This window comes from Cydia strobilella, chromosome 25 (assembly GCF_947568885.1).
Source record: "Cydia strobilella chromosome 25, ilCydStro3.1, whole genome shotgun sequence".
NCBI classification, from domain to species: Eukaryota; Metazoa; Arthropoda; class Insecta; order Lepidoptera; family Tortricidae; genus Cydia; species Cydia strobilella.
Genome location: NC_086065.1, coordinates 1671888 through 1689315, shown reverse-complemented (window position 1 = coordinate 1689315; position 17428 = coordinate 1671888). Strand labels below are relative to the sequence as shown.

The 17428-nt window shown below is 38.3% G+C and overlaps 1 protein-coding gene across 2 annotated transcripts; it reads left to right on the top strand.

Annotated features, from left to right (window-relative positions):
* Positions 1–84: 84 nt before the first annotated feature.
* LOC134752942 (spliceosome-associated protein CWC27 homolog) lies at positions 85–14556 on the top strand. Of its 2 annotated transcripts, XM_063688720.1 has the most exons (10): positions 90–254; positions 889–997; positions 1591–1691; positions 2113–2263; positions 3550–3739; positions 4872–5002; positions 6713–6944; positions 7579–7776; positions 12087–12227; positions 14303–14556. In XM_063688720.1, the coding sequence occupies exons 1-10, from the start codon at positions 213–215 to the stop codon at positions 14451–14453; spliced, it is 1446 nt and encodes a 481-aa protein (XP_063544790.1). In that variant the 5' UTR covers positions 90–212; the 3' UTR covers positions 14454–14556. The 2 variants fall into 2 exon arrangements, with proteins under 2 accessions (XP_063544789.1, XP_063544790.1); XM_063688719.1 differs by lacking the exons at positions 12087–12227; positions 14303–14556 and adding an exon at positions 8349–9272 and having other exon boundaries at positions 85–254.
* Positions 14557–17428: the final 2872 nt, after the last annotated feature.

The window sequence follows — 17428 nt, the reverse complement described above, 5'->3', positions numbered from 1 at the left end:
GAACGCACGCTGTCAAAACTGACAGTAGATTTGTCAAACAAATGTCAATGCAACGCTGACAACCATCTGACAACGCTAGCTCGTCTCTGTGCTGTGTTGATTATTGCGTTAATTTAGCTAATTTATTGTAATTTGTTAACATATTTCATGTTTAGTGATAAAAATAAAAACTAAGATTTCTTCAAATGTGTTAGAGTGCCAACGAGGTTAAAATGAGTAATATTTACATTCAAGAACCGCCCGCCCTAGGAAAGGTAACTGTTTTTGAGAATTCCTTACACATTTACGGACTTTTCCTTAAATAAATTACATGTTTACTAAGCTAAGTATATTTCTCCGAACGCCGCCTGTTGACCAGAAGGGTGTCAGCTACTTTGCCAGCGATTAAGCCTGGCTATTCAAAGAGAAAACACCGCAACTTTCGGGCATTAGCACGTACAAAGGCGACCAGGAGAGCATTTCTTATTTGTGATTGTTATTTTTCTTTGTTGTGCCTTATAAAGAAGAACAACTGCAAATAACCACTTATTGTAAGATTACCTTACCTATATTTGCAAATAAAACATTTTGAATTTGATTTTTTATTTTATTTAAATCTATCTATAAGTCCATTAATCCTGAGTAAGAGACTAGAGTATATCTGTTAACTCAGTGTGCCACTTGGCAATGACCATGCTCTTCCCACTGTAGTCCGTCAAGGGCCACTTCACCAACTTGTTGAACTTGTTTAAGTTCCATGTCCCATCTTGATAGCGGTCTTCTGATACCATTTGCAGCCTCTAGATACCAGTATTTTAGGATTTGACTCCACTTTTCCTGTTTTTCTGTCATTATATGCCCAGTCAACGTCCACTTCTGATATTTAATTATGAATGTTTTATATTTCAGGTGCTATTAAAGACGTCAGCAGGTGACATAGACATAGAGTTATGGACAAAAGAGGCCCCCAAAGCGAGCCGTAATTTCATACAACTATGTATGGAAGGGTACTATAATGGTAAGACTAAGGCTGAGAACGCACTGTGATTATTTTTTGCGGTTTCAGAACCACAAAAAGTGTAACGTACGGCATGCTTCATAAGTGCACGCACTTAAAAGACTGAAACTGCAAGAAATTAATCGCAGTGTGTTCTAAGCCTTAATTATAAGTGCTATTATTAGCAATTTCTGATGAGAAATGGAGTACATGTCATGTTATCACCCTTACCACCAACAAAGTCAGCTGCCGCGTTTGTCTGTTTGTATGTATGTTCGCGATAAACTCATAAACTACTTAACGGATTTTCATGCGGTTTTCACTGCGGTGATTCTTGAGGATGGTTTAGGTGTATAAATTGTTAAGGTTTTGTGTAACCCGTGCAAAGCCAGAGCGGGTCACTAGTATACTATAGAAAAATTGACCAAGCCCCCCGGGGATGAAAGATAATGATTTTGAATATTTTGATCCCAAAGTTGTAATTTTTGATTAAGTGGAACTGCTGACAGATACAGTAAAAATAGGGCTTATAATTTTTAAGTTCATAAGTTTTAAGTTATTATTTTCAGCACTTCTAGTGTAAATAGTATAACATACTACTTATTTACTTTCAGGCACAATATTCCACCGAGTGGTTCCGGGCTTCATAGCACAGGGTGGCGATCCAAATGGAGATGGTACGGGCGGAGAATCCATCTACGGAGCTACTTTTAAAGTAATTACTGTTTTATTATGTACGTTATCATAATTAAACTATTGGTTGCCAAAGTAGATCTGCATAAGCCTGTTTGGCAAGTGAAATTCTGTTAATAAAACTTCGGCGAAAAGGCAGAACACCCTTTTTAAGTTAAGAAAACTCTGGTAGCTTTGAGACTTACACCAATTTCTCGTAATTTATCTAAGAAAATGTTTCTTGTTAAGATATTAATCATATATTTAGAAGATTTGGGGGACTACGCGATCTGCGGTATTAAAGCGTAAATTTGTTACATGCGCTACTTTTTCGTGGATAGATTCTACTGTATTCTCTTTCGTACATTTTTAAACCCCATCGCAAAAAATGGTGTTCAAGTTCATCTGCTCTCTTATTAGTTGCATTAGTTTTTTTATATAGTATAATCCAAAAATGATTTCAGGATGAATTCCACACGAGACTCCGGTTTAACCGTCGAGGTCTTGTGGCCATGGCCAATGCGGGGAAGGACGACAACGGATCCCAATTCTTCATCACACTTGGGGCTACTCCGGAGCTGCAGAACAAGCACACTATCTTTGGAAAAGTTACTGGTTAGTATTAGAAGGAAGGAAAATGATGACGCATGTTGAATTTTATAACAATATCTAGTATATCTATCTCACTCTTATTTTATGGCCACTACTATTTTTATTTCTATGTTTATGCTTATTTTCTGTTTTATTTATGTATTTTATTTCAGAACTTTCTAACACCACTCAACTACACACTTTTTACAGTACCGTATACTTATCACCGTCATATTTACCTAACTGTAACGTGATCTGGGCTCCGGCAGAATATCAGTGCTCCGCTCAATAGAGTGGAGCGTATAGCTGAGTCGGAACCCTTTTGTTGTTGCTGCAATGCACACAGCCTGCAGCTAACCACTAAAAACTAATATTTCGTGTTTAAGTAAAAAATTTTTTGTTAATTTAATTTAGTACTTAAGTTTTGTTCTGACTGCAATGTACCTACTTATACTTTACACTAAGATTGTGTGTTTTGCAGCATCCAAATAAACGTTTTATCTATCTATCTATCTAGTAAAATAGATAGCAAATCCATACAGATCCTTTTTGCGTGTGAGTAATCTTTTTCATGTGTTACTTCTTCACCTCCACGCAAAATTCTTCAAACATTTTTGTTCGCTAATACAACATAAGGCTATTCCATTTGTATGTTTAAACGAGGGACCGGCCCGCTATCCCTTATCGGGGTTTTATAAGGGTATTGCATAAGGCTTAACTCACCATACCCTTTGCCAGACGAAACCCTTTGTTTTGCTTTTAAAAACCCTTATATAAAGCTACCACATTTGAGTAATCGGTAGCCCAAATACCCTTACAAAACCCTTATCATCCGCTCACCAACACCTTGCATATTGCTTATAAGGGTTAGCCTTATAAAGGGCTTCCCTTTTAGCATATAACCGTGCAAATTTAAGTCGTCTACCTTGTTCATAAAGCACACATTACTTCGAATCCGAGCGATCGTCGGCGGCGACGGCGGCGTTCTTTGACTAGGCACGTATTTTCTTTCCTTTTCATACACTACCGTAGATATATTCTAATCCTGTCTCTTTCACGCAAAGGGAAACCTTTATAAAAAGCGCTTAAAGATAAGGGTAACCCTTATTAAGGGCTAGCCTTATTTTTGGTTAGCTTTTCGGTAAGGGTTAGTCAAAGGTAGGGGTATGAATGGGCTTGCAGTTCAAAAGGGAAAGTCTTTCAATGTGTTAGCCGTGTTTAAGTGTCGCCCATTGAAAGGGTTTTATCGCGGAAAGGGTTGTCCGGTCCCTGGTTTAAACTAATAAACTTACATAACCCTCTTTTTCCAGGTGAAACCATATACAATGTCCTAAAACTGACCGAGGGTCTGATAGGCCCGGACGACCGTCCCGAGCACCCACATAAGATCACCGGGGCCACGGTGATTATTAACCCGTTCGACGATATCCAACCGCGGGTCGCGGCCCCTAAACCTGTTGAGGTCACTAAAAAGAAGAAGGAGCGCGCGGCAGCTATTAAGTAAGTACCTACACTACAACTTCGCCCGTCACTGCCCGTTAGTGTTAAGCACTAAGACACAGGACATTATTATTATTATTACGAGCCTGTTGTGTCCCACTGCTGGGCAAAGGCCTCCCCCCTCTTCTTCCACTCCTCCCGGTTTGAGCTACATCTGACAGGACATACAATAAATAAATAAATATTAGGGGATCAACCTAGCCCCAAACTAAGCAAAGCTTGTACCGCAGAGAATTAGCCTTCGCCGATGAATTTATTAGCCTTTGCGGGACATCCATACTAATATTATAAATGCGAAAGTCTTGTCTGTCTTTCTGTCTGTGTGTTACTGACCACTGAACCGATTAAGATTAAATTTGGCATAGAGATAGTTTGAGTCCCGGAGAAGGACATAGGGTAGTTTTTATCTCGAAAATCATCCCATAAGAAAGTGAAAAGCGGGGTGGAATTGAGATAATTAACAAAGTGCCTGCGCTAATTTGTGTGCATAATATGCCCAAATTGAATGATTGCCATGAGAATTTTTCCAGGCGCTATACTTAGTAACCCCAGCTAGAATAAGAATAGCGCCTGGAGAAAGTCTTAAAGCAATTATTCAATTTGAGCATATTATGCACACAAATTAGCAGACACTTCATTAATTATCTCAATTCCACCCCGCTTTTTACTTTCTTAAGGGATGAATTTCGGGATAAAAACTATCCTATGTCCTTCTCAGGGACTCAACCTATCTCTATGCCAAATTTCATCTAAATCGATTCAGCGGTTTAAGCGCGAAGAGGGAACACACAGACAGACAGACAGACTTTTGCATTTATAATATTAGTACAGATAGCTCCAGTTTATAAAACAAACGAAATAGAGCAAAAACAAGTTTGTATGAAAAACTTAAATTCGCTGTATTTGTTTTACAATGGTATCTGAAGCTACATAAACTAATTACAGACATAGATATACCTTATCCTATTGTAAGTACAAAGTTTCAGAGATCTAGCGAGTCGTTTTAAAATGAGAGCGTAACTAATGTTGTATGGAGAACCAAGCTTGCCGGGGACTCTTAAGGTCTTGTTTTTTGTTTAACCCGGGAGAAACCGGGGTATGTCGCTAGTACCTAATAAAACCTTTGTTCTAGAAACTTTGGTTTGCTATCATTTGGTGAAGAGGCAGAGGAGGACGAGGATGAAGCGATGGAGTACAGAGGGAAACCTAAATCCACCCACGATCTGCTAGAGGACCCTAAACTTAGCAAAATGACTGCGGCCGGTAAATACTAAAATTATAAAGGTGTCCCAAAAAGGACGCAAGATTTGAAATTGATGAAAAACACATTTTTTTTTTTCGTTACAATACATTTGTATATAAAATCTTGAAATACATAAAATAAGGTTATTTGTGGAATAATACGTCAGGCAAATGTCCTCCTAGGCTTTGCTGGCACATACGCACACTTTTGTCAAAATTTTCTATGACCATTTTGCATAGATGCGGCTGACTTTCTCCGATGCAGCGTCGAATTTCCTCTTAAAGCATGAGTGGTTGTGGGCTTATTGGCATAGACTTTCGACTTAAAATAACCCTAAAAAGTCTAAAGGCGTTAAAGAGGGCCAATTTTGATCACCGAATCGAGAGATCACACGACTAGGAATTTTAGAACCGTACCCGCCAAACTTTCATTACTTTTGAAATATTGTTCAATAATAAAAACGCGTTGATCTTTCGTATAACCCGCCATTTTTACAAACCCTAAACCATGGAGACTATATAAAGGAGCCAAATCTCTATGTATGAAAAGTGTCCATCAAAAAACAGTAATTAGGCGGCGCCACCATACACCGAAATACTACCAAAAACAACCTACGTAATTTGGTCGGGTTATTTATTGCCTTATGTCCCAGAGCCTAACTAGCGCCACCGGAGAGATTAGGAACTATTATTTAAAGCTAAAAGCGATCACTTTTGCAACAATTCTGCCTTAAGAGATTGGCATCCTTTCTATACTATCCATACCCTAAACATTCAGCTGTCAAATAGTTTTTTTTTAGGGTTGCCAGCACTAAAATACAAAAATGGCGGCAAATTGAAATCTTGCGTCCTTTTTGGGACACCCGTTATTATTGCCTTATTGCTACTTGACATCAAGCCGCCATTCGCCAGTTGATGTCTGTCAAACTTTCCAGGGCTTAGAAACATTATTATTTGATTAATTCTCAGCCATAGACATAGTAATATACAAGTGGTTATAGACGCGCCACCGAGCGACCGGGGGTAAGAGAAAGAATATTCATATAACATTTGGGCAGCATAGGACTTTTTCTCTTTCACTCTTATAAATTTCGGTATTTCGCCATCGCCTTCTACCTATGATGCCACCCGGTTGGTGATAAGGACAAAGCATGGCACTATTTTCTCTTTCCTCTTATAGGAAACGCAATAAGACTATCTTTATCTATCAAAGAGTGTCAGGCCCTTGTTTTCAGCCCATTAAACTTTTATGACGTTAACAAACCGTTGATAATCAATCGTTGGCCCTATCCGACATATTGACATTTCTGTTTGTTAGAAAGAGACACCATTTAAAAGAGGTTGCTGAGTTGTTTGAATAAGGAAATTGGGATATTTATTGTGTTTAAGGTCGTATTTCCGCCCATTTTTAGGGTTCCGTACACAAAGGGTAAAAACGGGACCCTATTACTAAGACTCCTCCGTCCGTCTGTCTGTCACCAGGCTGTATCTCATGAACCGTGATAGCTAGACAGTTGAAATTTTCACAGATGACGTATTTCTGGTGCCGCTATAACAACAAATGCTAAAAAATAAATTTATACGGAACGCTCGGTGGGCGAGTCCTTTTTTTCAGAGCAGTACACTATAATGAAGTTAGAAAAGCTAGGCTGAAATAGGCATTATCAGCCTTATTTTTCTAAACGCCCTCGCTCCCTCGAATTTAACATTAATCATAACATATTATTACAGAACTGGAACTAGAAGAACAAAACCAAAAAGACAAACCACCGTCTCAAGAGGAAATTGACGAGAAAAAAGAGGAAACAGCAGCGACCGTGTCCAGTATAAGAGACAAGCTTAAGAAGAGGAGTCCAGAGCGGGAGCGAAGCGGCAGTCCGGAGGGAAAGAGACGGAAGAGTGAGAGTGAGGAGGAAGAATATTATATTGGGATGGAGAGGGATAAGGAGAGGAGGAAAGAGAGGTAATTATTGTTTTATTTTTATGCCACGTCGGTGGCAAACAAGCAGAAGGCTCGCCTGATGGTAAGCAGTCAACACCAGAGATATTACATGCGCGTTGCCAACTCTTTAAAAACCTGTACACTCCTTTTTTAGGGTTCCGTACCCAAAGGGTAAAAACGGGACCCTATTACTAAGACTCCTCTGTCCGTCTGTCTGTCACCAGGTTGTATCTCATGAACCGTGATAGCTATACAGTTGAAATTTTCACAGATGATGTATTTCTGTTGCCACTATAGCAACAAATACTAAAAACAGAATAATATAAATATTTAAATGGGGCTCCCATACAACAAACGTGATTTTTTTGCTGTTTTTTTCCGTAATGGTACGGAACCCTTCGTGCGCGAGTCCGACTCGCACTTGGCCGATTTTTTTAAGAACCCCATACTGGAGTCCCTCGAGAAAACTTCGACAGCGAGCTCATTTCACACCCACATGTCTGAAACAAACATTTGTGACGTTTTCGACTAAAAGGTTACCACATTGTCGGTTGTCGATAAGTCAGTAATACCCCCTATTAATAAATCTTTATATGTGACTAACTCGAATAACATTTAAATCATTGTTTTACATTTAACATTTTTTTAATTGCAGAGACAGAATTAGAAAAGAAATAAAGCAACTGAAAAAAGAAATGAACGCGCCCAAAGAAGATAAACAGGAGACAAAAGAGGAACAGAAAGAAGATAAAAAGAAAGTCAAAGAAGATAACGAGATGTACAAGGATTATGTCGAGGAACAGGAGAAATATAAGAAGATGAAGGAGAAATTACCTAAAAAAGGCTCTGCCAGGTAAATAACCTTTTTCTTTATTAAAAATAGTTATTAAAGCAAAGCTAGGGAGCAAAGTTGATGTTTGCGTGTCGTGTTTGAGACGTGCACAAGAAGCGAAAGATTAAAACATAAGCGTAGCGAGTGGTTAAAAAAGCGTAATTTTGAGCGAGGGTTTCAAGGCTTGAGAAGCAACAAACTTTGCTGCCAAGTGAAACACAACATTTTCATTTTTATCTCATCATCACCGGGGAAAATACGGTTACGTCTTAAAATACCGATACGGACAAAAAGCCAAAAATATGTTTACATGACCTTATTGCCCATATTTTAAGCGTTCGTTCGGTGACACTCACCCGTTGACCACGAACGCTGTAAAGGGTTCGAAACGTCGGGATGTATTATAAATTCAATATACGCGTTATAATCCGTTTTAATAGTTTTATTTCATGAGTAACTATCGCGGTAACCGAAGACAATATTCTAAATTCTATTTGCAATTTATATTGCACTTTACGCCATAGCATTTACGACTTAAATTTGTGTGTGCCCGTGCAAGTATCAAGAAGAGTGAAGCAAAATCGTCTTTTCAGAAGCAGACGTACGAAAGTATCAAGAAAACCGTTCAGAAAGAAACCTTGGGTCAAGAATTTGTACGAAAATCGGGACTACCCTGACAACTATACAGATTCCAAATTTCTTGAAGAGCTAAGGAAGAATTTATTTGTTGAAAAAGCGACTCTAAAACAAGCTGTACAAGGCTCGTTTCGAGTTGTACTAAGACTATCAATTTGCGTATTATACGCTGTTCTATTTACTTATATGTATAACGATTGGACGCAAACATATACAGTTATATATGTAGCTATAACTTTTACTATATGCAGTTATATCCTATATTTGATTGTCGAAGGTAGCGAATTACTTAGTAATTTGAAAACAGTTTTAGTGTACCTAGTTATAGGGTACCTAGTCTCTCCTATATTACATACTTTGACTGATACGGTGAGTACTGACACTATATACGCTTGGGCTGTCATCATGATGTTGATACATATGATTTTTTTTGACTACGAAGTACCGATAGCATTAGTGTCAAAATCACTGTCAATAAATGCCGCCATCTTTGGCTCTGTGTGTTTAGCGTCACGATTGTCAACGCCATTTGATGCGTTCGTGCTTTTGACAGTTTCTGTCATCTTCTTCGTTTTAAGCCCGCAACTTTTTAAAGTTTTATTAAGAACCAAATTGTTTTTGCCATTATGTGTTTTTACGGTGGTTTTGACGGTTTTCAGTTTATATTTAGTTTCGATTACGTTGTTATTTTATTATGTCATTTTGGTGTGTATCTTGACAGTTTACTGCCCTGTCATGTTTGTCAGATGGCAGAAATATAAGGATAATATTTATGGGCCGTGGGATGAAGCTGTCATTAATGATTCTGACGATTTAGATGAATGTTTGAATGAATTTCGATGATAATATTAAAATAATTGCAGTATATTAGATTATTTTAAACCGGGTCACTCACGTATTATTAAGTCGAATAGCTCGACATGTTTCGGTCCAATTTACGAGGACCGTCTTCACGGAGACACGACACGTCTTCACTGGTCGAGGGCGCGGCGTGTATCTAATATGTTTGAGTCTCACGGGAGTTTTATAATTATAATTGCAGTATTTTTAAACAAAGGTGTATTGTGTAAATGTTGATATTTTTTTGTACAAAAACAATATAATTTATTACAAGTTCATGTACAAAAGGAAAGTTTTATAACTTAAGGGATATATTTCTGTCAACTTTATTTTTACACCACCATTGTAACGTTACTGTATCAATTTTTGTTTTTATTTAGTTTTGAAAGCATTTCACTAGACTTTTATTGACCGGGATATAAACCGTGATTACCTTTTGTATTATTTGTACAAAATTTTTTGTCTTTTGTTTTGTATTTGTAAATAATACAAAAGGTAATCACGGTCTATATCCCGGTCAATATAAGTCTAGTGAAACTAACCGTGAATCATTCAAAACTCTAATTGAAAGCATTTATAAATTACGCATTTAAAAAAAACCTTTTTGTATCTTTACTCCAGCATTTAGGTTTAGCAGGGTATATTTTACGATATATTGTGTATGGTATCCTATTGGTATATAACATTTGATATTTACCAGTCACTTTTCGGTGAAGGAAAACATCGTGAGGAAACCGGACTGATCCTAACAAGGCCTAGTTCCCCCTCTGGGTTGGAAGGTCAGATGGCAGTCGCTTTCGTAAAAACTAGTGCCTACGTCAATTCTTAGGATTAGTTGTCAAGCGGACCCCAGGCTCCCAGGAGCCGTGGCAAAATGCCGGAATAACGCAATAACATATCCTATTGCCCTTTAAAATCCTGTATCGTTAAGGATTTTGTTTCTTACAACTTTTCGCCACAGTATTTTTTTATTAGTAAAAGAGGCATTCTGCCACTATTTAAATGTTCAAATTATGTTATTTCACCGTCGAAAGAAAATTATTGAAACTGTACACAAAAGTAAGCCTTAAAACACGAGTGTGGTTTTATTAAACGAGCGAAGCGAGTTTCATAATACGATCACACGAGTACCAGTTGATCAGTTGCATAACCTACTTAAAATAGCCAAACTATTATTTTACGATACCTAGCTAGTTTAAAATGGATACTATTATTTAAATTGTAATGAAATCATGATTATGTTATTCAAAAATGTACACTAAATAAAATGCTTTATTTTTTATTATTTGCTTTATTTATTGCCCAATGATACTAGTAGGGGAAGTAAGTGCAGAAATGTAATGAGCAGTAGGTATACATGTTTGCCTCAGGCGACGCCGCTTCGCACGATTTTAGCTTGGCTCATGCTGAGCTAATCTAATACATTAACTTTTAGCTACCCCCCAAAAATGGAGGAAGGAAAGTGTCAAAACGGAAGTTGAACCCTATGCATATGCACGTAGGTCTATGGTGCTCTGTGGTTTGTGACGAATTAATCCGTCGTCGGTGTTGGACCTACGGTGCGGATATATCCGTCATTGGCGTCGAAAAAGTTAACCTTTTGAACGCCAGACGGCGAAGGAATATGCCCTGTCCCGGACGCCAGCCGATCGCGTTAAGCGAAATTAAACTTTATGGAGTCCCGCGTAAGTCCCTATTGCATTGGCGACTTAAGACTCCGACTGTGGCGGGTAAAAGGACACTCACTTGTAGCGCTCATGACAAGTTAAGTATCAGTATCTGGGAGACCGAGCTTTGCTCGGAAAACATATGTTATGGAGTCCCGCGAAAGTCCCTAATGCATTGGCGACTTAAGACTCCGACTGTGGCGGGTAAAAGGACACTCACTTGTAGCGCTCATGGCAAGTTAAGTATCAGTATCTGGGAGACCGAGCTTTGCTCGGAAAACATATGTTATGGAGTCCCGCGTAAGTCCCTATTGCATTGGCGACTTAAGACTCCGACTGTGGCGGGTAAAAGGACACTCACTTGTAGCGCTCATGGCAAGTTAAGTATCAGTATCTGGGAGACCGAGCTTTGCTCGGAAAACATATGTTATGGAGTCCCGCGTAAGTCCCTAATGCATTGGCGACTTAAGACTCCGACTGTGGCGGGTAAAAGGACACTCACTTGTAGCGCTCATGGCAAGTTAAGTATCAGTATCTGGGAGACATATGTTATGGAGTCCCGCGTAAGTCCCTATTGCATTGGCGACTTAAGACTCCGACTGTGGCGGGTAAAAGGACACTCACTTGTAGCGCTCATGGCAAGTTAAGTATCAGTATCTGGGAGACCGAGCTTTGCTCGGAAAACATATGTGACGTTTTCAATCAAAAGGTACCATATTGTCGCTTGTCGATAAGGTTGATTTCTAATTGAAGCTATATGGAAATAGCGCCTAACTGACAAGCGACAATAAGTACCCGTTTGGTTGAAAATGGCACATATAAACACTCAAAAATGCGCGTATTCTCAAAGATTAAACCTAGGTAGATCGATTTTTCGCCCCCGAAAACCCCCATATAGCAAATTTCATCGAAATCGTTAGAGCCGTTTCCGAGATCCCCGAAATATATAAAAAAAATACATATATATACTTACAAGAATTGTTTGTTTAAAGGTTTGATGTTAATATAAATTAGGGACGAGGAATTCCTTTATGGAATAAACGTTTTACCGTTTCATCAAAACCATGAATTTTTGCACCACAAATTAAAATATATGTAATTTTAAGTTAACACAACATCCTGTTTATACGCTTTTTTCGTTTCCCTTGAGATTCGTATTATCGAGGTTCCACTAAACATTTGTTACAGAGAAACCTTCACGTTAGAGCTACTCGCCAAGTTCAAAAATAAACTGCACGCTATAAAAGAGAAGGCGTCTACGTCAGAGGCGGAAGCGTCAGCCACAGCAGAAGCGGGGGCGGAGGATGAGAACCTTAATAGTGACGACTGGTAAGTTAGTACAAACCAAGCGGCTTAACAGGGGGCCTAGCCAAAATCATCTAAACTTAACATACATACATACATATACTCACGCCTATTTAGTCGCAGAGTAGGCAGAGATCACGGATTTCCACTTGCTACGATCCTGACATACCTCTTTCGCTTCCTTCACTTTCATAACATTCCTCATACACGCTCGCCGGTTTAGGGTGCTCTTGACCTGGCCTTTCTTCAGGATTTCCCCGATCTGATCAGAGAAAGTCCGCCGAGGTCTGCCCCTTCCAACTCCCGTTTCTACCTCTCCCTTATACACTCTCTTTGTTAGCCTTCTTTCACTCATTCTTTCCACGTGTCCAAACCACCTCAACATACCTTTCTCAATTTTCTTTTTTTTTCTAAACTTAAATATGTAGTTAATGTATGGAAATTTCACACATGACTTTTCGTAGCATATATGTCTTTTTTTTTTTTTGGCGACAAGTGGTAGATAACGAGCAGAAGCGTTAGCTTACGCGGAAACATGGCATGTCGGAAATTGATCGACATTCGGTACTTTTGCCACAGTGTAAAAAGTCCGATGCCTTTGATGTGTACCGAGCTACTAACGATGGCAATATATGCAGCTCGGGTGCGCGCGGTACACCCCTCGCATTCCGCACGATTGCCCTGTCTAGACGGTTTCATCGAATGACTTGTTTAATAGACTGTGTTTTTGCCATGTGTTTGTGCGTTGTATCTAAATGAATATACACGGTGTTTCACGACCCACTGAAAACTTAAAATAGTTTTTTTAACTTTAGAATCGATAGGCGAATCGATCGCGCTATGTTTGAATGGGGGTAATTTTATTAATAATTTATTATTTCTACATGCCCATTCTACAAGTTTGTAATGCATCAATATCAATAACTAGCATTTGACACGTTATTTGTCAATGAGCAACATCCTTAACTGGTTATTGGTAAACCTTATCTCGTTGCAGTAAGGTATGCAAATGGTCTGTTAATAGCATCTTGACCTGTCGAATAGAATTGTTAAGAAAACTAAATAACTGATATTTTTTTAAATATCGGATTAAAGAATAAAGACTCAAGATGAGTTCAAAGTAAATAAAAATTGTTGGGGTGTCTCGGGTTTTTTAGTGGCTCAAGTAACACCGTGTATATATTATTGTTACTTTAGAAGATGATAAATTGCTAACCGGCCATGTGCGAGTTGAACAGGTACAGGAACAGCTACCGTCACTTTATTTTTTACAGTACATATGGTGCTACTTTCTCGCACTAGTGCGTAAAGAGCACTTTTCGTCCATATGTCGAAAGTTTAAAGGGCCATATGTACTGTAAAACGTTGTACGATACACGTGCGAAAAGGTAATTCGCAACTCGTGTCGATTTAAAACACTCCCTGCGGTCGTGTTTTAATTTATCGCCACTCGTTTCGAAATTTCTCTTTTCCGCGCTTGTATCGTAAATAACTATTACAATGTTGTAATTTCTTTTACAGTACATATGGTGCTACTTTACCGCACTAGTGCGATAATTAGCACATTACGTAACTATGTCATATGTACTCTAAAACGTTGTACGATACATGTGCGAATCGGTAATTCGCAACTCGTGTCGATTTACACACTCCCTTCGGTCGTGTTTTACTTTATCGCCACTCGTTTCGAATATCCTATTTTTCGCACTTGTATCGTAATATCTATCTCACGCTCAACCGGTTTCTATTACCTACTTGTTGTTGAGCATAAAATTATTTCTTTATTAATTTAGAAATGGTTTGTAGAGTCAAACCAAGCTAACTCGGCAGCCATTTTGATAGCACATATTGTGCAAGCGTTATTTTAAACGTCATAATTTCATAGAAAGTTGACGTTTAAAATAACACTTGCACAATATGTGTTATTAAAATTGCTGCCGAGTTAGCTTAGTCTGACTCTATATAACATGAAATAAAACTATGAAAACGGATTATATCGCGTATATTGAATTTATAATACATCCCATTCATTTATTTCATGAGTAACTATCGCGGTAACCGAAGACAATATTCTATATAACATTTTATTTTGTACACAGGCTGGGTCACACTCTCAAATTCGAAGAAAAAGGGCCCCTCCTAGCGAAAGACGCCTCCACAAAAGGGGACGATTGGTTTGACATATACGACCCGAGGAACCCAATCAATAAGAGAAAGAGAGAGCAAACTGATAACAAGAGTAAGAAATAGTATTTGTTTAACATCAATTTTTGTGTCCGCTTGGTAACTTAAGCCCAAGAAAGACGAAGGCATTAAGGAAAAAATTTTAAAATTCAAAGAGTCTGAACGGTTTTCACGAGTTGTGTTTACAAATCCCGCCTGATGGTAAGCAGTCACCGTAGCCTATGGACGCCTGCAACACCAGAGATATTACATGCGCGTTGCCGACCCTTTAAAAACCTGTACACTCTTTACCTGTAAGATAAATAAAGTATTTGGTAAACAATCGTTTTTAGTTTTATTTATTTTCCATGCGAACTCGTCTTCACTTTGCATTCCAGTCTCTCAATTCCGATGACGTGGGTTCCAAACCCTGACGTAGCGAACTACGTAGGCGAACAACACGCGAACGCGAAGCGAAGCGATGCGGCGCGGGGTGAAGCAATCCTTTGATACCTATAGAAGTGTCCTACGTGGGCGATCTCGTCGCGAACGCCGTGGGCCCGCCGCGCCGCTTCGCTTCGCGTTCGCGTGTTGTTCGCTTACGTAAGACGCTGCGTGATTAATAACAACGTTATCCCGAACTTAGATATTTATGAAATATCATTTGATATAGAATAGAATAGAATATATTTTATTTGTAGTAATTGTACATCGTCATATTCAAAAATTATATCGCTTTTCAGTCAAGGACAACATCATTTTGTGATAATAGACGGCAAACGAGCAGACTAATTACCATCGTCCATGGACACATGCAACTCCAGAGGGGTTTTAAGTGCGTTGCCGGCATTTAAGAAGGGAGTGCGCTTTTTTTTTCTTAAAGGTTTGAAGGACGTATCGGCCCGGTAACATCGCGGGCGACAGTTTTTTTCCACAGTTTAGCTGTACGAGGCAGGAAGTTTCGGGAGAAACGCACAGTATAGGATTGCCATTATGGACATTAGTCTGAAATAAAATATATTGATTGATTGATTGATTGCCAACGATCATGAGAAAATAATAATAATAATAATAATAATAATAATATTCTTTATTGTGCACAATGAAACATGATTAAATACAGCAAATTAACATAAAAAACTAAGCAGCAACAGGCGGTCTTATCGCTTAAAAGCGATCTCTTCCAGACAACCTGCATATTTATTGTTAAATTATATATGACGTTTTCAACCAAAAGGTCGACAAGGTTGATTTCAACATGAAGCTATATGAAAATAGGGCCTTATTGACAACCGACAATAAGTACCCTTTTGGTTGAAAATGGCACATATATCTGCGAATAAATCATAGATGTGTCACAGAATAACTAATAGTACTACCGGATGTGTGTAAAAAATGTTGTTTCGTAAAATTTTTTTCGCCATTTCGTGATTGGTCTCATAGTAAAAGTTACTCAGCATGACTTATAATTATTTACGCAAAATATGCCTAAGGGATAGAAAAACTAACAAATTAAGACTTCTAAGTATATTTGAAAAATTCTGCGAATATCCTTTAATCCCAAGTAACGGCATTTTTAAAACTTATTTCAGAAAATGTGTGAAAAATTAGCAAATTGCTGTTTTAATTCCATTGTGTATCTGCATCGTTTCCTCGCTCGTGGAAGTAGATTTTAATATAAGCTCTTCAGATTTTACACAAAATATAGTTAAATTTGTAAATAACCAGTATTTTAGTTGCACAAAGTTAAAGCTAAGTATAAACTTTTACAGTACATATGGTGCTACTTTCTCGCACTAGTGCGTCAAATAGCACTTTTCGTGCATATGTCGAAAGTTTAAAGGGCCATATGTACTGTAAAATAGCAACAAGAATAAAAGAGTTGTAGGTAATAGTTTCCATTTAAAATGCTGTAAATGTATAGACTGTGTGTCTGACGTGTCATTGGCCCCTGTTTTCATACATTAACAACCATACAATGCCTTTATGCCTCTAGAGTGGCGGTCAAAATTCACGGGTCACTTAGATGCGCGCTAGTGATGGGAACCACGACTATCGATAGAAGTTACCTAACTATCGATTATTAAGGCAATTTCTATGAAAAGGGACCTTATTGTCGATGGCGCTTACGCCGCGCACAGCGTCGCGCGGCATTGTATTTATATCGGAGCATCGTTAATAATGACGTAAGCGCCATCGACAATAAGGTCCCTTTTTATAGAAAATACCACAATTACCCTTTTTATACATTAACGACAATGCAATGCCTTTATGCCTCTAGTGGTGGTCAAAATTCGCAGGACACTTAGATGTTTCCGTGTCGTATAATAATGAGGGGAACACATCGATAGGGGAAAAAACATTTTAAGGTGGTTCGATTTTCATACAAAATTCAATCTGCTTTAATTAAGGCACTACACACTATTACTACACCATTATTTGCTCATTTATCTACTTTCGAATATTCGTTTGCGCTAAATTAATAGAAAAACTTTGTTCCATACAGAAATCATACATAAATCAACGTAATTTTTTCATCAATTTTACATATGTGTGTGTCACAAATGTCGTGTACAAATACGTTGCGTGCGGCGTTGCCACTCTATGACGTTGGCGACGTTGCCTGGCCGACCTGGCAGGATTTGCAGTGCCGTCATGTTTAGTGCATTTTTATTTGACAGTGTTGACACTGACACATAGGGTCATGTTTATTGTGACATCAATTTGTTTGTATAAATTGAAAATCATAGCAACGTCTAAATCAAGTTACAAAAATCATCGGTGTTCTGGTCCGCGAAAATCTAGAAAAATTCAGACTCAATTGAAGCGGAATTCATGATGGTGAAGTTTCGTAAGGTAGGTACAGTTTCATTCCTTCATTGTACATTGTACTTTTCTCGTGCCGATCTTTTTAGAAAATAATTCTCACTTCTTCCGTAATGGTAGATATAAGCAGTGAACAATACCTATATAATGTAATTATTACTGTTTTGGTTGCCGAATAGTCAATGTGTCACTAACTCTAGGTTTTTTTAGGTATTGTGCAAAATGAAGAGGCATTC

Coding starts and splice junctions, on each gene's coding strand:
- LOC134752942 (XM_063688719.1), top strand. CDS start 213: ATGAGTAATATTTACATTCAAGAACCGCCCGCCCTAGGAAAG. Junction 3,740..4,871: donor GAGCGCGCGGCAGCTATTAA/GTAAGTACCTAC, acceptor CCTTTGTTCTAG/AAACTTTGGTTTGCTATCAT. Junction 7,777..8,348: donor CCTAAAAAAGGCTCTGCCAG/GTAAATAACCTT, acceptor TCGTCTTTTCAG/AAGCAGACGTACGAAAGTAT.